We start from the raw sequence: 14,708 nt of genomic DNA, 5'->3' as shown, positions 1-14,708 counted from the left end.
CTGGCACGATCGACTTTGTTCTGATCGATTCTAAAATGGTTATTATCAAATAAAAGTTAACATTATCACCAGAAGGTTTTTTGTAAAAAAAAAGTCGTAGGTCTGATGTATATCTGGTGTCTTAATCTAGCAATCGTCATCATGTTATAGTATGAAAGGGATCATATACATAAAAGATAAGATGTTTACCCTTAGCATATAAAGCCCTTGATTGATCATTAAGATATAAAATAATCTGGTTTTACGCCCCTTTTGGATATCATGAGGGATACATGAAGCAATGGACATGCAATATTTTTATTTGAAAATCTCGATACTACTATGAGTGCTTTTCGGCGGACCATTATATAACCATGCTATCAGGCAAGCTTTTCATGATGGCTATAATTAACGAGCTCCTTATTTTTTTCTAAATTTGAATGGAAAGTCAGCAACATGAGAGAAAAAATACTAAACTAGGCTAACACGTGTTGGATCCTATTTAATTAAACCCTGATCCCGTTTAATTAGAACCCACATCTTGACAAGTGTCCCTTAAATTTCGTAAATCTTGATAATCACAAGGGCATTAAGGTATTTTCACAGCAGTGAAGGGTTACCTTGATGGGGGGTGACTCTTCACGGGTGTAACCACCTGCAGCGTTTGGTCCCTGGAGAAGGCTATAAATAGCCTGTTAGACCCCTTCTCTAAAACATGCATTAAGAGCTCTCTCTCCATAAGATCACTCGCTAATCTCTCTTAGATCAGAGAGAATCTAGGTTGACCGCGGCTACGCACGCATATCAAAGCCCAATTAAAGATGGATTTAGCGAATCAAGGTATCAGAGCAGGTGAATAGGATTACAAAATAAATCATACCAATTTGATTTAATTGTTCAACCTGCTTGAGACCCCGATGTTATTTAAACAAATGAAAGATTTTTCTCTGGCCGATGTGGGACTAAACTCTAATCTCGGAACCAGAAGTTTTTCCCATATTCCTCAAAGCAATGAATTGTCTTCATTTGGGCGATGTGGGACTAAACGCTTCCCATCTTTCCCCTTCTTCCATCTTTACTCAAGAAAATAAGGAAGGGAGAGCCGCTGCCATGACCGCCGCTGCGGCGGGTCTCGGTCGCGGCCCTCCCCGTCCAACTGCTGGCTTCCGGCGGGTTCCGTCCAACGGCCTACGACTCTCCGGCAGCCACTGCGGCCCGCCGTCTCGGCGAGCCCGCAGCGGCTGCGGCTCCCCGTGGCCGCCATGGCCACCGCGGGCGAAGGAAAGAGAGGATTCGGCCCCGCCATGGCCTGCGGCCCGCCGCTAAGCGGCCCCGGCCGCTGCCAGCGGCGCCCGGCCGACGCCCCTGCGGCCCGTGACCGCGGGCTGCGGCCGCACCCTGCGGACGAACCCCGCGGCCTCCGCGGCCGACCCCGGCCTCCGGCCCCGCCTTGTGGCCGCCCCGCGGCCTGCCGCCGCGCCTACGGCCGGCGGCGGCGGTTGCGCCGCCGTCGTTTAGGAGCGAAGGGGCCACTGGTTTTGGCCCCCTTCTCTTTTCGTTTGGGGTAGAAGAAGATGAATTAGAATTGGGTTTCGGGTTTCGGGTTTCGGGTTTTTATACCCGCAACCCGAATCCATTTAAATAATAATAAAAAAAAGGGAGGGTGAAGGGATTAACAGGTTTCGGGTTATTGGGTATCGGCTAGCAACCCGAAACCCGAATCCTTTTGACTAAACTGTGCATTTTGCAGTTAAACCCCTGACAATAAGTTATTCTGAAAAAGGGGCTTTTGAAATTCATATATGGTCCCCAGCCGAAAGTTGAATTATCAAAAGGGTCCTAAAATATTTTTATGTGGTCCCTTTGCTAAAGTTTCATTACAGAACAGTACTTTGACAATTATGTATTACTCCTGTAATAAATTTATTGCATAAATCAACAATTTATATGCTTTCTTATGATGATACATGATTGTTTAAATTATTCATATTTTTCATGATAAAAGGATGATATATGCATGAGACGAGCCAAAGCATCTTATGTAGGAAAAGACATATAAATGATTAAATTTTTGCATATTTGTGGTGACAAGCCAAAGCATCCCATAAATTTTAGAATGCTTTAGTTTAATTTAATCAATAAAGAGTCTTTTTATCGTCATCTCATGAAATTGAATAGTTGCATCATATATAATGAACCGGCCCCAAAGGGAAGTCATTATACAAAGTTAATGATGGGATGAAATAATGCTATTAGTATGATATTTATGATGAAATCTTGTTGCCCAAAGGCCTTGAATTCTTCATTTTTATTGAATAATATCTAGTAAAATTTTATCCATTGAATAACGGTGTCTAAGAAAAGCTTGTCAAAAAGGCATACGTGCCTAAGAAAGGCTGGTACTTAAGTGAGCCTAGTGCTCCACCACCGATCTGGAGCTGATCTGGCTGTTATTCTTTGGATTTTTTCAACTAGATATATAAAGTTCATTAAATATCATACTTAATACATTAGTTTTATCGTAAAGGGGTAAATCATGTAAAGTTAATTTTAATTTACTCACTAAATTGCTAATATGGGTTAGTGATTTAGATAAGGTTTTAGCGTAATTATAGCATGCATATTGATAGTAAGCATATGTTTTGCAGCTTTGTTTCCGACAGTTTTTTCACAATCTACATTATGCATCCCAATACTTAATGGTTCAAATTTCTCGGAATGGAAAGAAAGGCTGACATTTACTTTAGGGTGCATGGATATTGATCTGGCACTTCGTGAGGACATGCCACCTGTCCCCACGGAGGAAACTACGCCAGAGGAGAAAAAGTTGTATGAGAGGTGGGAGCGGTCAAACCGCTTAAGTCTTTTACTCATACAAAATCATATCTCCAGAAAGATAAGGGGCTCAATTCCAGATTGCAAAACTGCAAAAGAATTCTTAACAGCAGTAGAAGAGCAATTTGTGAGTTCAAAGAAAGCCCTAGCCAGCACCTTAATATCAAGGTTTGCTTCCTTAAAGTATAATGATAATGGTGGCATACGCGAGCACATTATGGAATTACGTGACATCGCTGCCCAATTAAAATCATTGGAAGTAGACATGTCAGAAACTTTTCTTGTACACTTTGTTCTTAATTCTCTGCCTATGGAGTATGCACCATTTAAGATCTCATACAACACACATACAGAAAAATGGACTATGAATCAACTTCTAGCCATGTGTGTTGATGAGGAGCAGAGAATAAAACAAGAGAGGCAAGAGAGTGTTTATCTCACCTCTCATAAGGGAAAAGGACATAAAGAGGTCGGCGGTACCAGTCATCATATTCCTGTTAAGAAGAAGAAAATGAAAGTGTCAGCCAAAGTGACTGACAAAAGGCAAATAAAGTGCTTCTTCTGTAAGAAACAGGGACATTTGAAAAAGGACTGCATCAAGTACAAGAAATGGCTCGAAAAGAAAGGTACTTTTCTTTCCTTAGTGTGTTATGAATCAAATTTTATTGATGTACCTTATAACACATGGTGGATTGACTCTGGTGCTACTATCCATATATGTAAAACTTTGCAGGGATTGTTGAATAAAAGAATTCCAACGGAAAGTGAGCGAAGCATCATAATGGGAAATAAGATGCGTTCACATGTGGAAGCTGTTGGAACGTTCAAATTAACCTTAAAGACTGGCCATATTTTGTACCTAGAAAATACCTTTTATGTACCTGGATTTTCTAGAAACCTAATATCTATTTCAAAACTTGTTTCTTTTGGATATACCGTTTCATTTGGACGGTCATTTGTAAACCTTTCCTTGAATAATATTATTGTTGGTAATTGCTTGTTAGAGGATGGTTTATTTAAATTAGACCTTGATACATCCTTTGAACTATCCCTTTTATCCCTGCAAAATAAAGGACATTATGGATTAAAACGTAGCATGATAAATGAAAATACCTTAATGCCCTTGTGATTATCAAGATTTACGAAATTCAAGGGACACTTGTCAAGATGTGGGTTCTAATTAAACGGGATCAGGGTTTAATTAAATAGGATCCAACATTCTCCCACTTGGACCATATTGACGCCATTTGTCAATGTGGGCCACAACTTGACGGGATCCCAACAACACAGAGCACGTTGAGAAAATCAATAGCATGAGCCAATCATTATTTAGTCCCACAAGATAAAATTTGAATTCATAACCAAGATTTGTATTTGATATTATAAGGTAAGTTGGTTTTAAATTGGTTAGCCTAGAACATGCCTTGAGTTGAAAATTTTAATATCGGTGGCAATTATTAAATAGCCTGCCCCTTCTCAAGAAATATGGTTTCAGCTCAAGATTATCTAAAAGATCTCTACAATATAGATTCGCTCGTAGATATATCTAATTATATTGAACCCATATATAATTTTTGTTTTTATCAATCTCTCTTAACATCCATTACCCTCTCATGCATCCAATATTTGTGATAGAAAATCTAGATTCAATGCCAACTTTTGCCTACTTCATGAAATTTTATTACATTCCAATTAAGTATGAATCAAACTCTAGCCAAGATTACGCTTAACAAATTGATTATTTCTATATTTTTGCATTCTAATAAAAAAGTTGTTCCATCCATATCATTGTACAAAAAAATAAAGGTAACACTCCACTATATTTATCCAACCATCCACTGTTCCACAGTTGCAACATCTTCCATATTATTATTATATTCTCAATTTACCGGAAGAAAGGCCTTGTATGTTTCTATTGCATGGATGTTTGTGCAATTCTAATTTCTAACCCCATCTTTTTTCCATTGGTGATGGACTCGATGCTAATAAAAAGTTAAGAAGGGTTGGAATGGTATACTGTACCGGTCGGTATCAGACGTACCGTACTCGTATCGATGAGTATCGGTTTCGGTACACCAATGTCGGTATGCCTAGCGTACCACATACCGTACCGTACCGACACTCGGTACGCCTATACTAATGCGGCACCGATATAGGGTTCGGTACCAGTACGGCGAACTTTGGTTAGAACATTTCTCCATGCATGGCCCAAATGTTAATGTCATTAAAAAATAATGCAAGTTTCATTGAGATAGGGATCTAATAAATAAGCACTAATACCTTCCAACTGGACTTGCCATGCAGATAATAAACTAAACATATACTTAGTTGAAGTGCTGCTCCTCAAGAAAAGATTTTGATAGAGAAAAACCTTCTCTAGAGAAGCATGGGGGCCCTCCTCATCTAAGACAAAAGGAAAAAAAAAAGGTCAAGAAAAATTTTGCCTCTATAACAACAAATAAAATTAAGGGGTAATTAATGGCCGATCCAGTGTTGGACCAGACTATAAGTTTTAGACCATGTTGACTCTTTTTGTAATAGCCGGTCCATTCCATTTCTGGCTTTCCATTTGAGACGAAAATAGCCTTGAAGTTCTAACCGATTCGGCTTCATCTCTTCCCATTTTTTACTCTTCTCTTCACACGGAAATAGCTCTCATCGTTAAGGTTTCATATTTTTCCCTTTTTGTAATCCTATGTCCCCACAAAATTTTTCATCTTCCTCACCAATTCCAGTTAATTTTTAGTCCCCTGTTTCAAACCCTAAGACCGTAAACAAGTTCCCACGGGCAAATCGGTCCTGCTCCCTTGTCCTATTAATCCATTCCTCTCTCGACTTTATTTTCCGGCAAGTCTCCGACTGAGAGTTCTGATTCGACAGCATTTTGTCGGTCCCACTCCAGAAGCTTTCCTTGACGCTCGCGACTTCGCCCGGATAGTTGGTCGACGGCGCTTCGTTCCACATTGCTTCCCAAACCCTCTCCGAGGTGTATTGCCAGTCCTTCGACGGTTTGTAAACCCTGCATCATTCTTTATCGAATTGTTTTTCCTAACAAGAAACTGTTATATAGTATTGTAGGGCATTTATTTTAAAAATGTGCGAATGCTTAGGATTTGATAAATTATCAGACAGAGATGCTGTGATATCAAAATGGAGATTTTTGTCTGCAAAAAGCCTGATTATTTGGTTTTATTTCTGTTCGTTGTTATAGTTTTTTAAAATCATTCATTATCCCGTCTATGTTTTACTCAATTATATGTTTCTATATTTAAGTTGATTTTATTCACAATTAGTGTTTGAATATATTTGTGTTGCAGACATTTTTGATGGCTCCAATTCAAACTAAATGCAAAGCACCTGCTGTTGGCCCAAAAAATATGGTCAACGGTAGGTGTTACTTCAGCCATTTTGTCAATTTTATCGTCACCCTAGTCCCGTTAATGTCTCATGAGCAGAAGGTTAGGATCACCGGCACACCTTTTGGGCATTTGCTAGGTCTTCCATATATTAAACAGAGTAGGCCTGTCTTGGACACTTTACTCTCCTTCTGGGATGACGAGGAGGAGGGTTTTTGGTTTGGTAAGGTTTTAGTTCCTTTTGTAGGGAGCGATTTTGCACTAATTCTTGGTTTAAGTGCGACGGACGATGAGGTAGAACTGCATAGGAAGGGGAGAATTACGTCTGACCTCATCATCCGTTTTTTTGAGGGGGACCATAAAAAAGCCAATAGAAATACAGTTAAAAATAGATTACAATTTCTTGTTGGAAAGAGCGGACAACAAGATGTAGAGGATTTCACAAAGTTATGGGTTCTATATCTCTTTGTGACTATCCTCTTTCCAACTATACACTATTATGTTCCTAAGGCATTATGTGCATTTCTTGATGATTTAGACCGCTTAGGTTCATATAGTTGGGGTCTTGCTGTTTTTGCTTTTCTTCGCCAACAAATACCTAGTCTAACCGATAGTGTGAGGTCAAGGAATATCACTGGCAAGGGATCGGCTAAATATATGGATGGCTGCACGGTCGCTTTGGTGGTAAGCATCTTAATGTTTGTTTTAAATTTCATTGTTAAGATTTGTATTTCTTTGTAAATTTGATCGAGATTTGTGTCCTCGGAGATGGAAATAATAAGAGCTTCGGCACCATAAAAACAAATAGCCATGAAAACAGGGCTACTAGTTTTTTTTGAAGCCATGACAATAGAAAAAAGAAAAAAGATGAACTGATGGAAGTTCCAAATGCTATTACAACAATGAAGCGAAGGAAATACTGCCACATCAACTATTTTTCGAATATGATATCAGCAATGGAAGTCACACCGACTCACACGTTTATGTCTCCAAGCAGTATATGAGCAATGACAGACACATAAGAAGATAATCCAGCTAAAACAGGGTTTTCTTTCAATCGCATTCGGAAAATAGAGGAGAACAGAAGGATGCCTCAGTGGATTATGAGAAATTATCGGAATAGTATTTCAACCTCTATTACTCTTGTGCAATGAAACCATTGCCGGTAAATATCGAAAGGGACTCTAAGCAAACAAATAAGGAGGAACCTGAATTTTCGCCTGAATTTTCGGCAACTCATAGAATAGTATTTCAACCTCTATTACTCTCCCCTTTCCGCTTGATTCTCTCTGGTACAAGAAGCAGAAATGAAGAATCTAAACTATATCCCCTGTTTGCGAACGATCTCTCCGACTCGTTGCTAATGGAGAAACCATGTTCGTCCACGATTCCAATGGATAAACTCTCCCCTTTCCGCTTGAAACTCTCCCCTTTCCACTTGATTCTTTCTGCTACAAAAAGCAAAAAAGGAGAATCCAAGCCATATCCCCTGTTTGCGAACGATCTCCCCAAGTCGCTGCCAATGGAGAAATCTTGTTTGTCCACGATTCCAATAGAGAAACTCTCCCCTTTCCGCTTGAAACTCACCCCTTTACGTTCGATATTATCTACTACAAGAAGAAGGAAAGAAGAATCCGAACCAATATTTCCCTGTTTGCGGTCAATTTTCTAACCGATTCCACGTTTTCAACCATAATGACAACGAAAGGGCAACTTCGGAAAAAAAAAAAAACTTATGTTATGGACTGGTAATTAAGATTATCTCCAATCTTGGACCGGAAAGCTTGATTTGGGTCAATAGGGACTTAGCGTTATACTGTAGCCAAGGGGAGGATCGGAAATTAATTTACGCTAAAATTAATGCTCCAAGAATCAAAACAGAATCCTTCATACTCCTAAGGCACTTAATCTGTTGCAAAACCAAAAGACAACGGTTATATGAGATCAAATTGTAAATAGGTTTTTCTGAACAATATCATGTAGCATTTTCGCACATGTCCATACCTGGTTTCAATATATACTAAGTCTAATTCTCTTATTTGAGATAAAGATTAAATTTAACCACACAAGCATGACTATGAACCATACAGAAAAGCCAATTCCCATAGTAGATTTGTTCTATTATTGTTTTCCCCAATTCTGTGATATAGTCCTTTTAAAAATATCAATACAGGGCGGCGTGCAATATGGAGTTCTTTTTACTGGCTTGGGATCTGAGAACACCCGCGTAAGCAAACGGCACGTACTTCGGTGGTAAAATCGATAGCGGATCATGGATCCGCATAAATGTTTCTATGGCACGACGTCCGCCCGGTAAACAAGGTCGGTCCACCGAAAACCGTTACCGGCGCCAGCACCGGCACGGCGGCACCGAAACACGATGCCGCGATCTCAACCCGTATCGTTCCTCCGGAGCCGCGACGCCAACGTCTCCATCGCGCGCTCCCATCTCTTCCGTCCCGCTACTCCTTCATAACCGACGAACGCTCGTCCTCCACGAAGACCGAAGACGAGAGAATAGAGAACAATAACACGTCTTTTTCTCTACTTTCCCCAAAGAAACCGGCAACTCATTAATATCTCGCATGCAACGCACAATTGAGAGCGCTCCGGCTGATGACCCCATCCGTCGGGCCCCTCTCCTGCCACCGCCGACTCCAGGTCAGCGCACGCCGCTGCGACCGGCTACCGTCGGTTCAGCTTCTCCGGCCACAGAAGCTCCGTCGGCGCTGACGGGCTCGTCATCAAGTGGCTCAGCCGGAACGACGGCCCCCGCGACGCCCCTCAGCCGGATGTTCGGGTCCGACGAGAGCTGGAAGAACCCCCGCCGCTGGAAGGATGGCGATTTCCCGGCGACGCTCCGGTAGGATCGGTACGAAAAACCCATCGCCGCCCAGGAGGCGGAGGAGGAGCCGCCCCCGGCAAAGCCTCCGAACGGCGACGGCCACTGCTTGCTCCAGAAACTCCGGTACGGTTACCGCCACGGCGAGGCGGTGGAGGCGTCGTGGACCATCCGATCGGCCGCCAGGCTCCGCTCGAATCCGAGAGAATAAGACCGTTTCAGAAGGAAATCCAAATCCCGGAAGCCGAATCGGTCGACCCCGCGGATCGAGGGCGGGGAGGCGGCGGCGGCGGGGACGATCTCGGTTTCAGGATCGGGCATCGGCGGCGGGAACTCGGGCGGTGGATCGAGGAGGAGATCATCGAGGCTGGGGCGGATTCGGGCGGCCCCCATCGGGACGAAAGGGGATGCGTAGTGGAATACGGCAGCGCGGCAGAGGGGGCAGGAGGCATGCGATCGGAGCCAGACGTCGATGCAATCGACGTGGAAGGCGTGGGAGCAGAGGGGGAGCAGGCGGAGGGAGTCGTCGTCCTCGAACTCGAGGAGGCACACAGCGCACTCCCGATTGGTGGCGGCGAGGTGTTTGGCCCTGGACTTGGAGTACAGGGAGAGGGGGAGGGTCTTGATCGCGGAATCATCGAGGCCGTAGGGGGAAAGGAAGTAGCCGGAGGAGGAGCCGAAAGACGCACCGCCGGCGGGTGGAGGGGGGGATTCGAGGTCGGAGACTGCGGCAGTGGATTGGAGGAGGAGTCGGCGGCGCCTCCACCGGCGCCAGCGGTGGAGGTAGCGGGAGAGGATGCGGGCGCAGAGGACGATGACGAGGGCGGTGCCGACGACGGCGATCATGGCGATCAGAGGGGGGCTGATGTCGTGGGTGATCCTCGCTAGCGGGGAAATGTCGGGAGTCGCCGGAGACGGGCCCCACTCGAACTCGTACTCCGCCGTCTTCGCCGGCGCCGCCATGGCCGTTGGAAGAAGCTGGAGAGGACCAAAGAGGATGATTCTCGGACCTCGATATCTCGATGTTATATTTGTACTCTTTTGTTTTACTTTGTCTCGAAGTACTACCGTGGGGACTGAGTTAGGGTGATCCTGGCGAGCAATATAGATTATCCAGATCCACGAACAAGGCCTGATGATCGCGGTTTGCTCCTCGCTCGGGATATCTTAGGAGTGTCAAGCCGATCGGGTTGGACGGACCGGGTTGAACATCAGTCGGACCAAAAAAATCGTCAACACAAATCTGACATCTTATTAAAAAAAAAAAAGTTGGAGCCCTCCTCAATTTTTTTTAAAAAATTAAAAAATATAGAAAAAGTTAAAAAAATAAAAAATATCTAAAAAGTAAAAATTTTATTTAGACTCTTTGAACTTAAAAAAAAAATATATTCAAAAATAAAAAATTTATTTGAACTCTTTAAACTTAAAAAATTATTAAAAAAATATATTTCAGAAAAAATGTTCAAGGAGTAAGAATTTTCTTTGGTTGTTGCTGCTATTTTTATATATAATTTTTCGATTAAATATTTAACTTCTGATGGGGATGGGGAGGGGTGATGGGAAGAGCCAATTAAATGACTCGGACCAGGTCTAGTCCCTGGTCTCGATTAAACCCAAACCAGTCCAATTCTTGGTCTCTTGCAGGCCCAAACAAAATGGCTATCCCCGTTCATGTCCCCTCTCTTTCTCGGTTCCTCCTCCAGCCGGGAGGAGACCGGAAAGAAAATAAAAAGACCGAAAACACGACTGGGACATAGACCCTCCTTTCCTCCCTCCTTGACCGCCGAAGACCCCAACGATGCTGTCCTCAGCGACGCCGACGGTGACGATGACCCCCTCCTAATCGTCCTCCCTGCCGCCCCCGCCCTTACCCCTGATCTTGATGACCCCTCCTCCGCAACCGCCACCGCCGGGCAACTCGTCCGCAACCTCCTCGTTGAGCTTAAGGAGGAGCACCGCGCTCGGAAGGCTGCTGAGGATTCCTGCGCCGACCTCCGAACCTCCTTCAACTGGCTCGAGGCCCTCGCCCATGAGGCCTTCAAGAAGCGCGACAAGGCCCGCTGCGAGAAGGACGAGGCCGGGAACTCCGCCAATCAGGCCGCTCTAGACCTTGCCGAGGCCCTCCGCCTCAAGGATGAGGACCTCAAGCACCGAGACTCGCTGAAGTCCGAGATAAGCACCGTCGAGTAAATGCTATTCTCCGGCATCCGCAAGATCTTCGACAAGGTCAGTGGCTTCAAGAACTTCAACACCGGCGGCCTCCCCAAGTCCCAAAAGTACGCCGGCCTACCGGCCGTGGGGTATGGGGCCATCAAGCGAACCAACAAGAGAGCTCACAAAGTAGGTCGAGGGGGGCATCCAAGTCCCGGGACCAAGCTAGAGAGCAGAGGGAATAGGGGAACCATAAGATCGCCATCGAGGTGCCGCAGCTCAAAGCGACGATAAGTGGTCTTGGGGAGATCTGGAGGCGGGTGGGACCCTATTCATAGTACGTACGAATACATCCAAAAATATTAAAGTATAACAACTTTCAAATGCACCGGTCCTTTCTCCCTCAGAATCTTTTTAGAATGATTAGTCACGTAAGATACTACCTAATATTTCTAAAGAGCGGGCGGCTCACGATGTCTTCCCCTTTTTCATTAGTTTTCTTGCTGTTTCTTTTCAACCAGTGGCTTGTACTTCTCCTTTATTCAATAATATTTAACTTTCTTTCTTCAATATTAATTTCATGAAGAATTCTTTCACCCGGGTTCTTTCTCAGTTGCCGCAAGTACTTCGCTAATTTTATTCAATATAATATTAAGAATCCCATATCTTGTGCCATTGGGATAAGTGGTACATAAAAAGCAGCATAATATATCGAGTGATATAGCTCCTGGTGTCGTTCGGATAAGCCTCTATATAATTATTTAATTTTAAATATTATATTTATTTTATAATGCACTTACATTTTTTATATATTTAAGTTGTTTATTTTTATATATTTTTTGTTCATTATATTAACAATTTTTGGAAAACCTTCAAAATGAAAATATGTTATGCTACTTTGGATGGAGCTATATGAAATTTTTCGACAATTAAAAATATTGAAGAAAAAAACCATACATATGTAATTTGTTGATCATGTTTATTCACAAAAGTAAAATTTAATTATTTTCTTTTCTTAATATATACATTGAATGATGTTATTTTATTCATGGTGGATCAAGATAAATAATGGGCTAAGCTATGGAAGAATAAGTCCATCTAGTTGAGAACAAAGAAATTACCAAAATGACAAATGTGTTATGTTGCCTTGACTAGAGTTATATGAAATTTCTCAATAGCTGAAGATATTAAAGGAAAAAACCATACATATATAATGTGCTAATCATGCTTGTTCCACAAAAGTGAAACTTAATCATTTTCTTTTTTAATACATCGCATGATATTATTTTACCCATTATGGTATAAGTCGAGAAAGGATGGCTAGATCATTGAAGAATAAGTCCATCTAGTTTGGAATATGGAAATTACCCTCTCTATGTAGATTCAACTTGTTTATTTCAACATAATGCTAACTTTTGTTGTTGGTATTTTATTTTTCTATCAAGTTGAATGGGTGAACTTACATGATGAATTTATCTAAAAATTATTTCTTTAGTATCTATTATATCAAGCATTGTGTTTTGTTGACAAAAACAATGATGTTCTTCTTACTTTTTATGTTCTTCACATATGATTTTTCTTATTTTGCTACATAACTTAAAGCATGCAAAATATTCTTTAAAATGATTGAAAAGAATTGCACATTGTGTTATTTTCAATTGATAATTGTATGCCTAAACTATATAAAATTTCAAAGCAATTCACAGTGTTGGACTTCTCGAATAGCATATTGGACTCGAAAGGTTGGAGATATTAGAGGAGAGGCAGAGTTAACAACCTTTTGTAGAGTTTTTTCTCCGGAAGAATGTACTTTATGGACTAGTTCTTAAGCCTCCAAGCTTTCCTCTTTGTCCTTGGAAAGTTTCTCATCCTAAAGGTAGTTAATGAGGAGATCGGTCTAGCTCGGTTCGAAGTTGGCTTGCAGAACTGGGCTTGGCTCCTCCTCGATGTTTAGTTTGTCGAGCATTTTAAGATAGAGCATCTTCTGCAAATCGGTGCATTCCAAGGTGGCGAGCTTCTAAAGTAGATCGGTTCTAGCATTTTTCATTCTAGAAAAGTATAAGACCTCAAAATCCTCAAAGGCCGAGGTGATATCCTTGACCTTTTGAAGATATTTTGATATCCTCAAACCTGTCTGACAACCAACTGAAAGTTGCTGAGAGCTTTTAGGTGTCGAGTTGTAAGTTCTTGGGCGAGCTTGATGCCAGTAAGAAGGGCCTCATACTTAGCTTTGTTGCTGGACGTCTTGAAGCCAAAACGCAAGTCATACTCTACCATGACTCCATTCGAACTAGAAAGGATTATCCCGACTTCACTTCTATTTGGGTTAGAGGATCCATCAACATGGAGGGTCCAGGACTCTTATAGCTTATGCTTCTTTGGCTCCATGCTGACCTCCACATCTTCAAAACTAGTGCATTCCATGAGAAAGTCGGCCAGTTTTTGAGCTTTGATGGCTGGTTGGGGAAAGTAGTGGATGTCGAAATCTCTGAGTTCAACTACCCATTTGGTCAACCTTCTCGATCCATCCAACTTTTGCAGAATTTGCTTTAGTGGTTGATCGGTTAACACGATGATGGAATGGGCCTGAAAGTAGAGCCAAAGTCTCCTAGCCAAGGTGATAAGAGCGCAGACTATCTGTTTAAGCTTAAGGTATCTTGTCTTGGCATCTTAAAGGACTTGGCTCGTATAGTAGATCAATCTTTGTACTCCATCTTCTTCTCAGATGAGAACCGATCTTAGCGTTGAGGAGGACACGACTAGATAAAGATAAAGCATTTCCCTTGGGTTTGGTTTTGTGCATAATGGTGACAAGATGAAGTATTCTCTTAGCTGGTTGAAGGCTTGACACTCTTGATCTGCCTCAGCATTTTGCACCATGAATCTACCGAGCACCACGATGCGGCCTGTCAGATGCTCTACCTCCTTCTTCATCCTCAGGGAGTGTCATTTCCAGCATAGTATAGATCTTCTTCGAGTTGGCCTTGATCCCGTGCTGTGTCACCATAAATCTGAATTTTTTTTTTTGAGGTAACCCCGAGGGTGCACCTGCTCAGTTGAGCTTCATATAGTATCTTTTTAGGGCTCTAAAGATCTTCTTGAAGTCAATCACATGATGCTCAACCTATCCGCTTATGACTAACATGTCATCAACGTACACCTCCATATTGTAGTCGATTTGGTCCTAAAGATCTTGTTGGCATGGTGCTAGTAAATGGCTCCTGCATTCTTCAAACCTAAGGGGGTGACCTATAGCAGTAAAGTTCTTTATCGGTGAGGAAGGAGGTCTTTTTTTCATTCTCAGACACCATCCAAATTTGGCTGTAACCCGAGAATGCGTCTATGAAGCTCAGCATCTGATGCTCTGATGTGGCATCTATGAGCTAGTCGATCCATGGAAGCAAGAAGATGTTCGTAGGACAGGTCTCATTTAGATCGATAAAGTCGATGGACACTTGCCATTTTCTGTTAGCCTTTTTCATCTGATGATGTTGGCTATCCAGTCGGGGTAACCAGCTTCACGGATAAAGCTTACCTTGAGAAGC

General features: G+C 42.4%; 1 protein-coding gene across 1 annotated transcript; it reads right to left on the bottom strand.

Moving 5' to 3' along the window:
- Positions 1 to 8,022: 8,022 nt before the first annotated feature.
- On the bottom strand, positions 8,023 to 10,269 carry LOC103721172 (RING-H2 finger protein ATL65-like). Its single transcript, XM_008811252.3, has one exon. The coding sequence runs from the start codon at positions 9,973 to 9,975 to the stop codon at positions 9,145 to 9,147; it is 831 nt and encodes a 276-aa protein (XP_008809474.3). The 5' UTR covers positions 9,976 to 10,269; the 3' UTR covers positions 8,023 to 9,144.
- Between the last annotated feature and the right edge of the window lie 4,439 nt (positions 10,270 to 14,708).

The sequence above is a fragment of the Phoenix dactylifera genome, chromosome 16, assembly GCF_009389715.1.
Source record: "Phoenix dactylifera cultivar Barhee BC4 chromosome 16, palm_55x_up_171113_PBpolish2nd_filt_p, whole genome shotgun sequence".
NCBI classification, from domain to species: domain Eukaryota; kingdom Viridiplantae; phylum Streptophyta; class Magnoliopsida; order Arecales; family Arecaceae; genus Phoenix; species Phoenix dactylifera.
The sequence above is the reverse complement of the archived record's forward strand: the minus strand, read 5'-3'. Positions and strand labels throughout refer to the sequence as shown.